The 17,286-nt window shown below is 48.1% G+C and overlaps 1 protein-coding gene across 1 annotated transcript in view; it reads left to right on the top strand.

Moving 5' to 3' along the window:
- Nucleotides 1-4,382: 4,382 nt before the first annotated feature.
- The window catches only part of PDIA5 (protein disulfide isomerase family A member 5), a gene marked incomplete at its 5' end in the record, with an annotated part of 83,635 nt that continues 70,731 nt past the window's right edge, over nt 4,383-17,286 (top strand). The window contains one exon of the mRNA XM_079762150.1: nt 4,383-4,568. Coding sequence (XP_079618276.1) covers nt 4,383-4,568 — 186 coding nt within the window. The remainder of the gene's footprint in view (nt 4,569-17,286) is intronic.

The raw sequence follows: 17,286 nt of genomic DNA, 5'->3' as shown, positions 1-17,286 counted from the left end.
GCACAGAGAAGGGACACGTAGGCCCAGACTGGTGGGGGTGTTGGTGGGCGTGTGATGAGTGTCAGAAGAGGCTTTGGAGGAGGTTTGCCCCCGCTGGATGGGTGTCAGCCCAGCAGGGGAGTGTGGGTAGAGTGGGTGCAGCTGCAGGTGCAGACTTGCTGAGCACAGGCACAGGCTTGTGAGCCACACACAGTGAGAGTTCTAGGCACTGTGAGTGGCCAAGCTCAGTCTCTCTTGGGTGGGGCCAGGGATCACCAAATGGTTTTCCAACTAACTCTTCTTTGGAATTCACTTCCTCCTTTTACTTTCCCTGTTCAGAGCTGACTTTCCTTTCTTTCCTCTTCTTTTCAAATTGTAAATTTCTTACTGTACCAAGCATGTCAAACTTGCGGCCGGCGTTTGACATGCTTGCACAGCAAAATCCATGAATATGTGTGATGGATTTTCACAAGTGAACACACCCAGGTCCCCTGGACACAGATGGAGTAATAGAATCCCAGCACCTCTAGAGACCTCCTCCACTGACTACCCACACCCTTCACTCAAGGTAGCCACTGCCCGACTTCTAACAAAATAGATAACTTTTGCCATTTTTGTACCTTGGGATCATACAGAATACACTCCTTTGTGTCTGGCTTCTTTGGCTCCTATTTTGTTTGGCCAATTCTCATCCACCTCTGAATGTCAGAAAATGATCATGGTGCCAGTCCTCATCCCAGCCCAGATGGCGGAGAGAAACTGGCTACACAAGTATTAGGCGGTGACACAATTCACAGTAAACCACAGAACAAGGAGTTTCTCTGGCCTGGCCCTGCGGGCTGCTGCTGGGAAATGGATGGTGCCCACTGAGGGCTGGAATGTGGAGGGACAGCACTTGCCCTGTGCTGTTCCCCTCATATTTCCAGGAGAGTGACGCTTAGAATTGTTAAGCATTCCCAGGAGGGCCATAAATCCTATTTTAGCTGCTTTCAATTGCAGAACGAAATGGCCTGTTTTCTTGGCAATTTTTATTTCCCTCTCAGTCCCTTTTCCTCTGGTTCTCTGGCTCACAGGCCCATGGCTTCCTTCCTTCCTTCCGCTCCCCGACGCTTTCCCCTTTTGGCTGTTAGATTTCTGCAGAGGTCAGCCCTCCTCCGGATTTAGCCAGTGTTGGACTGAGAAGAGACAAGAGTTACAAAGGAACCTGTAGATTAGTTGATTCACCCTACCCTTCAGTTTGGGGACTTTTGAAACATTGAGATGTGATGTACATACAGTAAAGTATACAAATCTTAGCACATAGTTCAAATGATTCAGCTCAATAATTATGTTAATTTTGACATATATAGACTGTTATGTAATCATCATTGAATCAAGATATAGAATATTTCTACACTGAACACCCAGAAAGTTTGTTCATACTTTTCCCCTATTGATCTCTCTTCCTCCTCTCACCTCTGCCACCATGACAACCCCTAGTTTTTGTGTGTCACCATAGATCATGCTTGCCTGATCTTGAACTTGAGGTAAATGGAATAATACATTATACATACTTTTTTGTGTTTGACTGCTTTGGCTCAACATCATGGTTTTGAGATTCATCCATATTGTGTGTATCGGTAGTGGCTTTTTTTTTTTAATTGCAGAATATGATATTTATCTATCTTTCTTTTTAAGAACATTTGGATTGTTTCCAGTTTTGGCTACTGATTTAGTTTGTTAGGGCTGCCATAATAAAATACCACAGATGGGGTGACTTAGACGACAGAAATTTATTTTCTCATGATTCTGGAAGCTAGAAGTCCAAGATCAAGGTGTCGGCAGGGCTGGTTTCTTCTGAGGACCTCTCTCCTTGGCTTGTATCTTCTCTCTGTGTTTTCATATGGTTTTTCCTTCTCATATGGTGTGTGTCCTAATGTCCTCTTTTAATAAGGACACTAGTCACATTAGATTAGGGTTCACCCCAATTACCTCATTTAACCTTAATTACTTCTTTAAAAGCCTCATCTCCAACTACAGCCACATTCTGAGGGACTAGGGCTTCAATGTAAGAGCTTTGGAGGAGACACAATTCAGTCCGTAATAGCTACTATGAATAAAGCTGCTATAAACAGGTGTGTATATATTTTGCACAGGTACCATTGTCCAAAGTGGTTGAACCAATATACACTCCCATCAGCAATGTAGGAAATACAGTTACTCTACAGCCTCACTGGCCATTTCATTTTACAGATGAGAAACAGAGAGGAGCTGAAAGTCCCACTTTTCCATATGCAGACCATGAGCTGGAGGTTGCAGAGCACAGCATGCTGAGGAAGCCCATCCCAAACCTGCCTCGGGAATTTCTGAAACTCCCCAACACATCGCCTCATCCAATCTTTCAATTGTTCATCAAAAACAACACGGAGAACCACCCGAGGTTCAGGCAGGTGCTAGGCCCTAAAGTTAGGTGACAAACAAGAATGATGTAAAGCTTAAATTCCAGTTGTAGCAGCAGGCAATGAACACACACAGCTAAGTAAGTAATTACAGACTTACTGTGGTTAAGCGCTGGGTAAGGAATGAATGGAACTTGGGAGAGTAAACTTTCCTTTTGATGGATTGCTCTGAAGGGCCTCTCTGAAAGGCGACATACAGAGAGTCCTGGAGGATTAGAAGAAGGTGCCAGTCAGACCAAGGGCCAAGAAAGTGTTGATGCAGAGAGAATAGGAAGAATACTAGTCCTGAAGTGCAGGCAGCTTGGGGGGGAGGTGGAGTGTGAAGACAGGAAATAACTGTCTGTGTGACTGGATCTGAGTGGACAAGGCCAGAGGAGAGGCAGCGATGAGGTCTAGAGGGCCAGGTCCATACCATGTTGGGCTCACAGGTCACGGGGAGGAGTTGGAGAGAGCAATGGGAAGCCATTGTAGGGTTTTAGGGGAGTGATAACCAACGTCCAAGTGACATTAACAAATGTATCATTTGGGGTGCAGGGAAGAAGAAGCAGGCAAATGCTTTGTGAGATTTTACCCTTGCCTCAGGGAGACATGAAGTGACTTGGATTCAGGAGGGGGCAGAAGAGATTTTGGAAGTAGAACTGACAGAATGTGGTGATGGGTTGGGTGGGCCTGCTGAGAAGTGAGGGTGAGTCAAGAATGACTTCTAGGTTTTGACCTTTGGACTTTTCAGGTATTACCTAACAACCATAGACTGTGCACTTCCTTGTCCATCTTATTACTATACATCTTGAGCCTCAGGATGCAGTAGGTGTTCAATAAATGTTCTAGAATGAATAACTGATTGAATGTAGGAATGTTTTAGCATATGGAATAAGCTCAATATGAGTTTTTTGAATGTTTCAATTGAAGTAAACTTCACATGACATAGAATTAACCATTTTTAAATGTATAGTTCAGTGACATTTAGTACATTCACGATGTTGTGCAACCATCACCTCTGTCTAATTCCAAAGTATTTTCATCACCCCCAAAGGAGATCTACCCACTGAGCAGTGTTCCCATTCTCTCCTCCCCCAACCCCAGGAAACCACTAATATGCCTTCTGTACCTATGAATTTACCCATTTCTAGATGGTTTACAAACATGTAATCATACAATATGTGATCTTGTGTCTGGCTTCTTTTTAGCATAACATTTTAATAGCATAATATTCTTGTTTTTTATCCACAGTGTAGCATGGCTGGAAAATATTCTATTGTATGGATATCCCCATGTTGTTTAGACATATATCCCTCAGTGGGTGGTTGTTTCCACCTCTTGGCTATTGTGAATAATGCTGCTATGAACATCGATGTACAAATGTTTGTTTGAAAACCTGTTTTCAGTTCATTTGGGTATATATGCAGGAATGGAATTGCTGGGTCATATGTTTAACTTTCTGAGGAGCTGCCAAACTGTGTTCCAACAGCTCAATAAAGTATTTTCCAAATGAAAAAAAGAAAGAAAGAAGAAAGAAAGAAAGAAAGAAAGAAAGAAGAAAGAAAGAAAGAAAGAAAGAAAGAAAGAAAGAAAGAAAGAAAGAAAGGAAGAAAGAAAGAAAAGTTAGGCGGAAGCCTGGGAGGCAGGGAAGAGGGCTTTGGGGATCCTCTACAAGCAGCACTGGACCCTGCCTTTTGCAGACTTTGTGTTCTGCTTAATGACTCTAGGCTGACTCTTCATCCTCAAAGTGGGGGGAGGGGGGGGAGTTACCTCTGTGAGCTGAATGAGGCCGTTTCTAAAGTTCTAGGCACAGAGTAATGTCCCACATTAACTGCCTTCCCGGACCTTGCCATTTCACAATCCACACAAGCTCCTACTTGGCCTCGGGGCCAACTTCACACCTACGGGTCTTACAGCCCAGCCCTGCTGCAAACTACAGCTCCCAGCAAGCACTTCTTCCTGGACGCCTCTCCCCGCCGGGTGCGCATGCTTTGGCAGACGTGGCACCGGGAACTCGGAGGCGGGGTGCCGTTGGGAAGTGGCGGTGGCATTTGGACCCGGCGGAGCTGCGGGCGCGGGAGCCCAAGTGGAGACCGGAGCCGGCCGAGGGCAGCGGCGGCTGGGATGGCGCGGGCCGGGTCGGCGTGGCTGCTGCTGCTGCTGGCGATCTGGGTGAGGCTTTGGCACCGGGGTCCGGGCCGGGGCCAGCACGTGCGCCCGGCGTGCGGGTCCGCGCGCCCTACTGCCGGCCCATCCTGGACGCGCGGGGAGATGCCTCCTGCCACTGGGGTAGGGGCGTGTGTCCCAGGCCGGCGGGGACCGGTGGCTCCCCCCCCCCCTCGTGTCCTCCCCTCAGAGCGCTCCGGGCCACGGGGGCTGGAGGGAGCCCGAAGGCGCTGGGCGATCCCTCGCAGGGTATTAGCGCGGGGGACACAACTTTGCGGGGGTGCGGGTCTGGGGGCGGCCGCCGGCTGGGGCGGGACGCCCGCGGGTTGGGGGAGGGTGCGCCGCGCCCCAGACTCCGGCCCTGCACCTGTGTGAGTGCCGTGTGGGAAAGGGGTGCTTTCCACCCGCGCTGCCGGAAACCTCGTGTGAGGGTCACCCGGTTCTTGGTGTCCACCCCGGGCGGCTGGGAAACCGCCGGTCCACACCTGGTCCCCGCCCGCGGAGGGTTCTGCCCCTCCCCCCCCCGACCCCCCAATGAGGCTGGCCCCAACCTCAGCCACTTTCTGGCTGTGTGACGCGTGTATCGTTTCATGAATCATTTCATGCATCTGATTTAGTCTCCTCATCCTTGAAATGGGGACGATAAAGATACCCAACCTCGCAAGGTTGCCCCGGGGGTCGGATGAGAAATCCGAGGAGGAAGCTCTGTAAACTGCAAAATCGTACAAGAGTGGAGGAGGGGTGGTCCCGGGTGCTGGGCCTCCAAGACTTCTCCGGGAGAGGTCTGAATGGGTGTGCCCACAGGGTCCAGAGCTGCCAGGGTTGGCCTTGGTGTTCCTGTGGATGTGTGATGGGATAATGTGAGGGCCTCTTTCCACATTTTCCCATGACTTCTGGTCTCCCTATTTTAAGACCATCTTGGCTTCTTTTTCCCCCTGAAGTTTCAAGGAACTTCCTGCTGCTGGCACCCTCTCCAACCCACATTTTTCAAGTTTTTGTGTTTTTTTTTCCCTCCCCTTTAGGGTGTGGCAAGGATGCTGGGCAAACATGAGGGGGAAAAATCGTGTGGATTGAATTGGTTTCAATACTTCCATCTCCCAATGCCTTGCCCTTGTGGGATCCCCAGTGGGGTGTGGCCCTTCTCCTGGTTGTCTGGAAGGAGGTGGGAAGGAAGCTCCCTGTCCCCCTAGTCTGACCATTCTCCCTCTGGGCGAGAACCAGGCTGGCGTGGGGCAGAGTCCCTTCACCAGTGTCTCTGTGTGCTTGACGATCGCTTGTATTCTGTTCCCTGGAGCCGGCTGGCCCTGGCCGGCCTCTGGGCCAGGCAGGACCCCGGGAGGGTGCAGAGGGGACCATCTCCGGTGCGATTTCCTCTCAGGCCTTTGCCCTTGGGCTGTTACAGGAGGTCCTGCTTTCCTGCCTTCTTCCTTTCCCCCTCCCTCCTGTGAAAATAAAGGGCTTGGGAATGTGACTGGAAAGAAGTTTCATTCAACAAATATTTATCAACCACATTGTTGGGCGCTGGGTTGGATTTTGGGTGGAGAGCAAACTCCACATTGTCCCTGCCATCCTGTGTTGCCGTGGGTGGGCAGAGGAGTCAGTCCTGTGAGCAAATTAAGACGGAACAGGGAAGACTAATATCCGAAGGGCTGGGAGCCTCCCCTGAAGGGGAGCCCTCCATTCATTCAGAGGGAGGGTTAGCCATGGCTTTCCAGAGGCAGTGGGTGAGCAGTCTGGAGGGCGTGTGGGAGTCAGCCGCTGAGGTCTGCAGGTGCCCTCCACCCAGGGGTTCAGAAGAGCGGTTAGATTAGCTGAGAACACGAGAACCTGGGGATCCTCAGCCAGGAATTGCCGTTTTCTCCTTCCCCTAAGCCCTTGGCTTAGCAGGTGTGAGGCACAGGTGTACCGTCAGCGGGGAGTGGCTGGTGGACAGGAGGGTGGGCTTCTGTCAATCTAAACTCTGTGTCCCTCTGGTACGGGCTTCCAGGTCCCGGGAGTGGATCGAGTTTCTTTGTTCACTCAATATTTACTGAGGGCTGATATGTGCACAGCGCACTGGACTGTGACCTGCGCCATATAAAGAAGTATAAAGGAGTCTATGGAGTTTCATGGACACCCACCACATGTTTTTAATAGCAAAAATATGGAAATAGCATACCTGCTCAACAACAGTGGCATGGTTAAATGACTTTTGGCCCTGTCCATACCATGGGAAGTCCTGTTTATGAAGACAATTTATGATTTACTAGAATGCTATGTGTATTATGGAGATATTCTGTGATGCGAATGAAGGATGTCTAAGGGTATGGGAAAGTTTTCTGGTGTGACGAGAAGGGGAAAGGCAGAGGCAGAACCTAATCCCAGGTGGCTGAAGATGGCTACGTACGTACGTGTGGGAGGAATTAGCAGTGCAGCCAAAGGAACAGTGGTTGGTCTGGAAGGCGGAGTTGCTTACTTCTTTGCTTATGCTTCTCTGCGTTTTCCTAGCGTTGTACATGAATATATATTAGTTTTTGCTCAGAAAAGCTAATAAGGGAACATTTTTGGAAAGGTTCTTTTGGGGGCCTCAGCCTCCCAGAGGAATATTGGGGGGGAAGGAGTCCCAGTCAGCACTTGGGACGAGTGGCTTCCAGCCCTTCCTGGCTGGGTGTCTCTGCCCTCAGGGCCTGCAGCGCAGGAGGCCGAGCTGTTCTGTCCTCAGGCCGTGGCTGACTGACCCCTCCTGCTGTCCGGCTCGGCTCCCTGCTGCCGCTGGCCAAGTCGCGGAGCTGGGCTGTGGTGACGTTTTCACTGGTCCACAGACAAGTGGGAAAAATTACAATGGTGAATGGTTTTTTTCATGAATCCAAATATTTTCAGTTTAAAAACTTGTTAATTCTCGAGATGATGTCCATATTTGGGGATAGGGAGTGGTTTGCAGTATCCTTTTGAAAAATAAAAGTTGTGATGGTATATTGGGATTTTTTAAAAGTCTTTTCTTGCTACCATATATATACACACACATATATATATATACATATATACATATATATCACATTATACATTATATTTAAACATATACATGTATACATATATATTAAAATATATCCTGCCGAGCTGTGAGATTCAAAAGTCTGAGAACTACTGATCCAACCCAGCTCTCTCATTTTGTAAAAGAAAAGTGAGGCTTCGAGAGGGAAGGGACTCACTCAAGGCCACCCCGATTCTAAAGGCAGAGCTGGGATTAGAGCCAGGCTCCTGATTATACATCAGGGTTCTTCCCACTCCATCTCTGTCATCCCAGGCCCCCCACCTGCTTCCCTCCTCCAAAGCCACTGCTGGGGCCTCTTCCCCTGATGGTGGCTTGAAGCTCAGAACCTGGTGGGCGGAGGTGCAGGAAGCTGGAGATGTTTGCCCGTCTCTCCTGCAGAGCTTTTCATGTGCGTATTTAGAGTCTACATTATATATTTAATAGGCTTCTGTGGGCTGGCCTGGCACCTAATTGCCATTTATAATGCTGTTTGGAACCTGGAGTGCACTTTTCCCACAGAAATAAACACATTACAGAGGAAGATTTAAAGCAGAACTGGCATATAAGTTGGGGGAATGGCCGAGTGCCGAATGAGCGGCAAACACTGAGTGCTGTGGATTCGGGCAAACGCCAGGCTGTGGGGCGCCAAAGGCTCACGCCTCACACGGAGGGCAGACTCTGAGCTCTGTGGCAGTGGGTCCTCCCTGTGCTGGCTGTTGTGTCCCCAGCACCTAGCCCAGGCCCTGGCATGCAGTCCTCCCCAGTCCGTGCTTGGTTGAAGGAATTCGTGTTGCCCATAGAGAAAGGAAACCTTTCCAGACAGAAATGTGGGCAATGAGGCGAGGTGGGCCTGGCTGGCTGGTAGGAAGGATTTGAGTCTGGGAACTGGGGAATAAGACTGCAAGAGTGGATCGTAACGAAGCTTAAATGCCGACTTTGGGGACTCAATTCTGTAGATAATGGAGAGACATGATGAAAGCTGCCCTTTGAATAGCAAGGGCTGGAATGGGAGAGACCAGATTAATTTTCTCAGAACAGCACTTTATTCCTCTTACTTCTCTGTTATCTAGTGGGATAGAGTGGAAAGAACGTGAGCTTTTAGCCAGCTGGACACTCAGGAGCTGTGTGGCCTGGGGGCCTGCCTCAGTTTTCCCGTTTGTAAATGGTGGTCACAATATCCATCTTGCAGAGTTGAAAGGGTCAGAAATAATACAGGAAGCACCCAGCACAGTGCTTGGCACCTGGGAGCCCAATAAGTGGGAGCCATCGCTTTCATCTCAAGTTGCCAGAGAAGGTGCTGGGGAAGCCAGTTAGGAGGAGGCGGTGGACAGGGAATGGCCAGAGCGGGTGTGAGCAGAGGTCGAGATGAGACGTGGATGGGGACGCCCTGTGCTGCTTGGCATTCTTTCTATCACAGTTCCTTGGAGCCGGCCTCGCTCCTTGCCCCTGAGGGGGATGGGGGGGGGATTGCAGAGGGGCTAAGGGTTTAAGTGCTCTTTGTTCCTCTCTGCTTTCTTCTGAAAGTGGATCCTCTCTTGAGAATGGATAGACCAACCACACTGCCTCCCTGGAGGGTTCGCCCTGCATTGTGGTTTTGTTCTGTGGGGCTCTTGTGTCTGCTTGGCCATTGTGGTGGGTTTTGGAGGCTGTCTGAATCACAGTGGGCCTGAGAGAGACGCATGGGCGGTAAGGACAGGCTAAGTTCTCTTTACATTACCCAGACTTTGATGGTTTATTTGCCCCCCTCCGAACCCCCCCCTACATCTTCCTTTTTTTTTTTTTTTCCCCACACCTGGCGTCCTAGGTCCCAGTGGGGAAGGGGAGGAGCGCAGTGCTCCCCATTGCCTGGCCCGTCACCCGGCCCATCCTGCAGCACTGACTGGAGCCGTCCATTTGAGGGGTTTTCATTTTCCATAGGCACTCTGGTAGGGAGCTTCCTCAAAACCTGGTACATTTAAAGAAGGCTTTCGAGTTTGCAAAGCATTTCCACATATTTCACGTCTGTGTAGTCTTAATTCCCATGTTAACTGGGGGAGGTAAGGGGATTAAATGCTGTTCCCTCGTCAAGAGTGATGGGTGGGTGGATAGAGAGGTGGAAGGAGATAGAGCATCAGACAAGAGTAGGGGTGTTGCCTGGAAGGCGGAGGGATAGACAGAGGGTTGAGACACAGCAATAGTTCTCAGGGGCTCAGCTGAGTGATTAAGCAGCCAGGTTGCTAGGTGCAATTTTCTGAAATAGCAACACCAGCCATTTTCCTGGGGTGCCCATGAAACTTGCTCTTTAGCTCCCTGATGGTCTGAGTAGGGGAGCAGGGGCCGCCAGCTGGACGGGCCGCCAGCTGGACAGTCGTCCCACCTTTCTTATCACTCCCTTCTTAGCTCCAGTTTGCTGTTTCCTCTGACCACCTTAGGTCTAACAGGGCCTCTTCCCACATGCCAGCGTACGACCACTTCTAAGTAATTAGCTGTGTAGTCATGTGGTGCGGGCTAAACACTCACACTGAGTGTGGAGTTAAAAGAGCCTTTTGGTTCCCCAGGGTCATACTGAGTCCCCAGTTTGATGGGCACTCTTTTCCCAGATGGCCTGATGGTGAGCCTGGGCCTGGCTTCGGAGTTTCCAACTCATTATAGCTGGCTGGGGTGGGAGTAGGACTCCATCCCCCCAAAGAATCCTACCGCTCCTCCAACCCCCTGGCATGAGCAGATGTCTTTAATTCATGAGCAGATCCTTTAATCCTGCCTTGGAAGGTATTAACGGGGATCCAGGTCGAGGGCTCTAAGCTGGGGCTTACACATAAAGGTGATTTAGCGCTGAGCCGAGACATGGGCTTGGCTGGAAGCTCTGCTGTTGGGCCAAGTAGGGCAGGCTCTGGGGAACAAACAGGTTTGCTCTACGAAGGGTCTCACCTTGCGAGGTCCTGGGTCCTTATTTGAAAGGAATGTGTGCCACGCTCTGCATGCTCCATGTGTCACAGATCCTCGTTCATTCAACAGGTCCTTTTTTTAAAAAAACAAAACAAAACATATTTCTTGGGAGTCTCCTAGGAGTCAGACCTACCATGCTAAGGCATTGGGGACATGATGATAAATAAGATTGACACCAGCCCTTTGTCCCATTGCTTAGTGGGAGGACCACTGATTTGTTATTTAATTCAGGTAGAAAGTGCTGGAAGGAAGAAGCCTGAGGTGGGAAGAGAAAGTGTGACAGGGGTCCCTCCCCTAGTGCAGGGAGTCAGGAAAGGCTTCTCTGAGGACTTGTGGGCCTTTCTTAAAAAAATGTGTAAAACAGCCCATAGGGTTATAAAGGAAACCAGAGATATTGTAATACAGTTATCAAAACATAGCAAATAGACCTAGCCGGTTTGGCTCAGTGGATAGAGCGTCGGCCTGTGAACTGAAAGGTCCCAGGTTCGATTCCCATCAAGGGCACACGCCCGGGTTGTGGGCTCGATCCCCAGTGGGGGACTTGCAGAAGGCAGCCAATCCATGATTCTCTCTCATCATGGATGCTTCTATCTCTCCCTCTTCCTTCCTCTCTGAAATCAATAAAAATATATACTTAAAAAAACACATAGCAAATACCTGATAAAAGAACATTTATATTTCTTTGTTTATATCATATGAGAAGATCTAGTGTTAGGTTTGCTAAATTAGTGTTAGGTCTCAAGACATCTGCACCAACTGTAATGTGACGAGAAAATGTGATTTCTGTTGATGGCAAAGCCTCAGATACTGCCAGTATTACTGTTCGTTACCTACAATGCATCGTGAAGGAAAATGAAGATGTTATGTTTCCCCATCCAAATTCATAGACCCCAGGGAAAAGGAAAATTATCCCAAATTTTGGAAATAAAAGATGATTTAGTGACTTTGTAATGTCACACTGCAGCATTGTCTAAGAAGCCCTCTCAGGTGCTCTGGAGAAGGTAACTTCGCTTACTATCCTTTAGGACCCAGCCTCCGTGAAGTTAGAGAAGATGCAAATGATTTCTGTTTGGTAGAGAAGAGAGACCTGCAGGTTACCACCCTGCAGGACATTCACCAGTTTGGTATCTAATTTAGCAGTCTTGTATCAGGATCCTTTTTTAAAAATCAGTCATGCATATTACTTTCTTATAACTTCTTTTTTTAAAATCTTTTTTAAACCTTTTCTTATATCCTCTTTTGATGTAACTTTTATTTTTGTGGGTCCTTTATGAAAGAGTTCAATAACACTTTGAAATATGCTCAGTATAAGATGTGAGGGTGTGGTGCTCAGAAGGGAGGCCTGGGCTGGAGATGTGAATTTAGGGGTGCTGCCTAGGAGGTGGCCAGACCCCTGGGGGAGAGGGCAGAGAGGAAGGAGAAGGTGGACTGCGTGAGCCCCAGGGAACCTCAACATTTAAAGGCTAGGGAGAGGAGGGTTTCCAAAGAAGATAGGACGGGTGGCTGGAGAGGTAGAAGGGGGACCAAGAGTGTTCCCCCAGGTTCAAGAGGTTGAACAAACCGAGAACTGGAGGTGCCTGTAGGGTTATCCGTGTGGAGGTTATTGTTGAACCCCCATTGAGAACCTTTTTGGTGGTGGGACAGAGCTGAGAGGAATGAGGAGTGGATAGGAGAGAACGAGAGATGGGAAATTCTGGCTGTGGAGGAAAGAGTGGCATGGGGACCACAAAGCGGGTTTTTAAAAGATGGGCCAGTGGTAGAGGTTTTCCAACCTGCCTGTGGATCCAAACCACCGTAAGGGATTGTGTCTAAAAACGAATTTACTTACAGGATAAGGCTCAGGAATCTGTATTTCTGAAAAGCCTGTACTTAGAGCTGTTGTGCAGCTACCATCCAGACACATTTATAAGTTGGCAGCACTCAGTTTACGGGGTGGATAATATTTGGGTGGCCAAGGTCGCTGCTCTCCACTGAGAGGCGTAGCCCAAGTTCTGCCCATGTCTTAGGCCACACACACAAGTGATACTGTGAGGCATCACCTGGCTGAGCATGTGCGGTTTTCGCTTTTCTCTGAAGGCACGTGGGGAACTGCGGGCTTGCAGGCAGAGGGGAAAGATGGATCAGGTTGTCATCCCAGCGCTTTTCAGGCGCTCACATCCAGGAGCTAGATGGGAAGGGAAAGCGAACTTTCTGGCCTCTGGGTCTTGTTCTGGGTGCCGCTGTAGGGAGTGGGAGGGAGCGCGATGGACATCAGTGGGGAGTATTCACATTGATGGGCAAAGAGAAGAGCATGGGATCTGTGCTCACAACACCCCGTCTGAGTCCTGGTGCGGCCATGTAGGCTTCACCCAAGGCCCATCCCTTAACTCCTTTGAGCCTCGGTTTTCACATCTGCAAAGTGGGGATAGTACCACATCCCACACAAGATTATTTATAGTTGTTTTTCAAACATTTTTTACTGCAACCCCTGCAAGAATAATTATACATTTAATGATTATAGCCAAGTGCATATATATATAAATATAACAGATACATTTCTCTGAATACTTAGTATTTGCCACCTGTGGTACACACCGATGTTTCTATTTAATGTCATTAAAAAATGCAGGTGGTAACTCACTGAATTGATTTTATGACTCGGCTCTTGGGTTAAGGCCTGCGGGGTGGAAAACGCTGGCTGAGGCTCTCAACTCTGAAGGATTGAAGGCGATAATGTGTGTAAAAGCTCGATGTACACATGGGTCATGAGCACCTGAATTGTTTTCTTATCAACGATCGGAGCTTTGAGGCAGAGTTGGATTTCCGGAGTGAGAATTCACCTGCTCTTCCTCCCTCCCTGCTGCCTAATTCACTGTCGCTCTACCAGCCCTTTCTCGTTAGCCTGTGTCACATGTGCCCAGGCTGTCAGCGAGCCAAGCCTTCCTGGCTCTCAGAGAGGTTTTTCCAAAACATTAGGGCTTTAGGGCCTAAGTCCTGGTTAAATGCACTGCGGTTGCAATTTCAGGATAAGAAAACCTGTTTTTATAAGCTCTCAGATCAGTTGTCCTGTCCCCCTCCCCCATTGTCCCTTGTTGACGGCCACATTTGTGCTGCAGGGACTTTGGGGGAGGGGACACCACACTGTGTGTATAAAGTGTGGTTTTTAAAGGAAGCAAAAATATAAGATGCGCAGCTGGCTTTGTACAGGGTGACCCCCCAAAATGTATACACACTTTAACAGCTCATAGCTCAATGGATGTTTCTTTCTTTTCAGATGTAACCCATTGGGATTAATAATTATTCAAAGTGTGAATACATTTTGCGGGACACCCTATATTTGCAGGAGCAAGCAGCCAGAGGTGCATGGCTCCAGGAATCTGCTGTCTTTGTGCTCCACTCGCGTGCCGGCGTCTGTCAGACGTGGGTCTGAGTCACAGCTGTCATCCTACGTGCTGTGTGATGCTGAGCAAGTTTCTAAACACCTCTCAGTCTCAGTTTCCTGCTCTATAAAATAGGTGTAACAGAGGTGCCTACTTCATTCACTTGCCAAGATAATTAAATTAATGATGTGAACTGCTTAGCTTGCTCCTGGTCACACAATAAGCACTCTGTACTTCAGCTGTTATCATGATCCTGGGCTGATCGCTAGGCCCTGGATTTTGAAATGAAAGAATCTGCCCTTAGGTTCTATTCCTTGCCAACTGCTTTTCCATTTCTCTCTTATTCTTAACTAGAGGCCCGGTTCACGAAATTCGGGCACTGGGGAGGGGGGTCCCTCAGCCCGGCCTGCGCCCTCTCGCAGTCCAGGAGCCCTTGGGGGATGACCAGCTGATGGGGAGCAGGCCTAAGCTATCAGCCGGACATCCTTAGCCCTGCCACAGAGGCAAAGAGGCTCCCACCACCACTGCTGCACTCGCCAGCCATGAGCCCGGCTTCTGGCTGAGCGGTGCTCCCCCTGTGGGAGTGCACTGACCACCAGGGGGCAGCTCCTGCGTTGAGTGTCTGCCCCCTGGTGGTCAGTGTGTGTCATAGTGACTGGTCATTCTGCCGTTCGTTCGATTTGCATATTAGCCTTTTATTATATAAGATAAGCACATGTAGCTCCCTCTGCTAGTGGGAGGGGGTCCCACATCCCAGGGCCAATCTGATTGTGTGTGTGTCTCTCTCTCTCTCTCTCTCTCTCTCTCTCTCTCTCTCTCTCTCTCACACACACACACACACACACACACACACACACACACGTGCCATTCAGGGTCTTATGGTGATAGTTTTTATTTTGAAGGCTGCTGGGTAGACATTTGAACCCTGGGAAGCATTGCTGGTGAAATCCCCAAACTTGGTTTGAGGTTAGACCTTTCTCCTTGTAAAGAATGGTGTTTAGCCACGGTGGTTGGAGACAGATGCTCAACCTTTGCCCTTTTAAGGGGCATAAATTACTCATATTTTAAAATCAGTGTCCTTTTGTATATCTCTCTCGTCCAAGACATTCTAGGTATGTGTTGTATGCAAATACTTTGCAGATTCCACATGGTGGTTCTTATAATAACTACATAACGTCAGGTGAGCAGAGGAGCAGACAGCAGCTGGAAGTGAGTTCAGGCAGGTCAGCACTGCTCTTATGTGGAGAGTGCCAGTGAGCACTTGTCGGGTGGTGGAAGTTTATGAAAGGCCGGTGGAAGGTGTTCTTGGGATCTCTGGTTTTGTCTTTAGGTAACTTTTTTCCCCTAGCTCTAATTTTGAAATAATTTCAGACTGATAGAAGAGTTGCAAGAATACAAAGGATTCCTGCCTGCCCTTTACCCATATTCCACAAATACTAACATTTCATCTCATTTGTTTTCTGATACTTTCCCTCTACATATATAAAGTGTACAGAGATGATGTTCCTTTGCTCCCTGTGATACTTCAGTATTTCTTTTATTTTTTTTAAGATCTTTTTGTTGATTTTTAGAGAGAGAAGAAGGGAGAGGGAGAGAGAGAGAGAGAGAGAGAGAAACATCAAAGTGAGAGTAAAACATCAATAGGCTGCCTCCTGCACACCCCCTACCAGAGATTGAGCCCTCAACCCAGGCATGTACCCCGACAGGAAATCGAACCAGCAGCCTTTCGGTGCACAAGATGATGCCCAGCCATCTGAGACACCAGCCAGGGCCTTCGGTATTTCTTAAAAGGCAAGGGCATTCTCTTACATAACCATACCACAGTGATAAAAATCAGGAATGTGGTGTTTTGGCTCAGGACTCAGTACAGAACCACACGTTGAATTATAATTGTCTGAGCTCTTCAATCTCCTTTAAGCTGGACCAGTTTCTCAGTCTCTGTCTTTTGTGACCTTGACCTTTTTAAGAATGTCCCCTCTTTCGGTTTTTGATGCTGTTTCTCTTTAGCTCGTTCTATCAGGAGGCGTGTGAGGTCCATTTGACCCATTACTGGTGATGTTAGCGTTGGTTCCTTATCAAGGCTTCTCCACTGTGCAGTTATATTTCCATGTGGGGAGACACTTGGAGACGGTTAATTATTTCCACGATGGTGGCCAAATGGAGGTAATTCTTTTTCTTTAAATATTAAAATTGGACATGCCTATTATAGCAAGTTAGAAAAATAGACAAAGGGGAAGAATAAACATCTCTCCAAGGACAAAATCTTACTTTGGTGCATTTGTTTTTTCTTCCAGTCTTTTTCTGAGCATCATTTTGCATGTAGTTGTGTTCATATCAGGCATATTTTGAATTCTATCTTTTAAAACTTAACATTAAAACAAGCATTTTCTTTTTCATCGCACAGTCTTTGGAAACATCATTTAAATGGCTCTATTATTCTGTCTAGTGGCTTCCTCTAGATAATCATTCCTCCACTGTTGGATACTTAGGCTGTTTACCACTCTTGTCTCCTGTGAGTAGGACCATGTGAGTCATATCTGTGTCAGACCTCCGCTCATTTCCTCAGGACACATTCCCAAAAGTGGAATTACCCAGTCAAGGAGCATAAATACTGCTAAGATACTTGATAAACTGTGCCAAGTAGCTTTCCAAAAGAATTGTACTAGTTCAGGCTGTTGCCAGCACTGTGTGACAGACAGTTGAACGCCATATTTTAAGAGATTCACTAATGGCGTTTCTCAATATTTTAATCTTATCAACATATTTTTTATTGATTTCAGACAGGAAGGGAGAGGGAGAGAGAGGTAAAAACATCAATGATGAGAGAGAATCATTTATCCGCTGCCTCCTGCAGGCCCCCCACTGGGGATCAAGCCCGCAACCTGAGCATGTGCCCTTGACTGGGAATTAAACCATGAACTCCTGGTTCATAGGTTGACACTCAACCACTGAGCCATGCCGGCCAAGCTCAGCTTTCTTATTTTTTAACACTGTAACCCACCAGTCAAGATTTGCGTTGAGATTAATTTCCTGTTATTTTGAATTATGAAAGCATAGGTATTTATTTCCCAAAATAAATTACAGTGTAATGTAGCACATTAGTCTTTTCAGGCTCTGACTCGCTGCTCCCAGCGTTGGGTTAGCTCTGAGAGTCAGGAGCATGGCTGTGTCTAGGGCAGGTCGTTTGCGACAGTGAGGGACTTGAAGGCACGCACACCTGAGGGGACTGGGATATTTCACCTACAGCAGTGGTTCTCAACCTTTCTAATGCCGCGACCCTTTAATACAGTTCCTCATGTTGTGGTGACCATCAACCATAAAATTATTTTCGTTGCTACTTCATAATTGTAATTTTGCTACTGTTATGAATCGTAATGTAAATATCTGTGTTTTCTGATGGTCTTAGGCGACCCTGCTAGCGGTTCTCAAC

Source organism: Cnephaeus nilssonii, assembly GCF_951640355.1.
Source record: "Cnephaeus nilssonii genome assembly, chromosome: 3".
Lineage (NCBI taxonomy): Eukaryota > Metazoa > Chordata > Mammalia > Chiroptera > Vespertilionidae > Cnephaeus > Cnephaeus nilssonii.
Note: the sequence above shows the minus strand (reverse complement) of the source record. Positions and strands in the feature narration are given on the sequence as shown.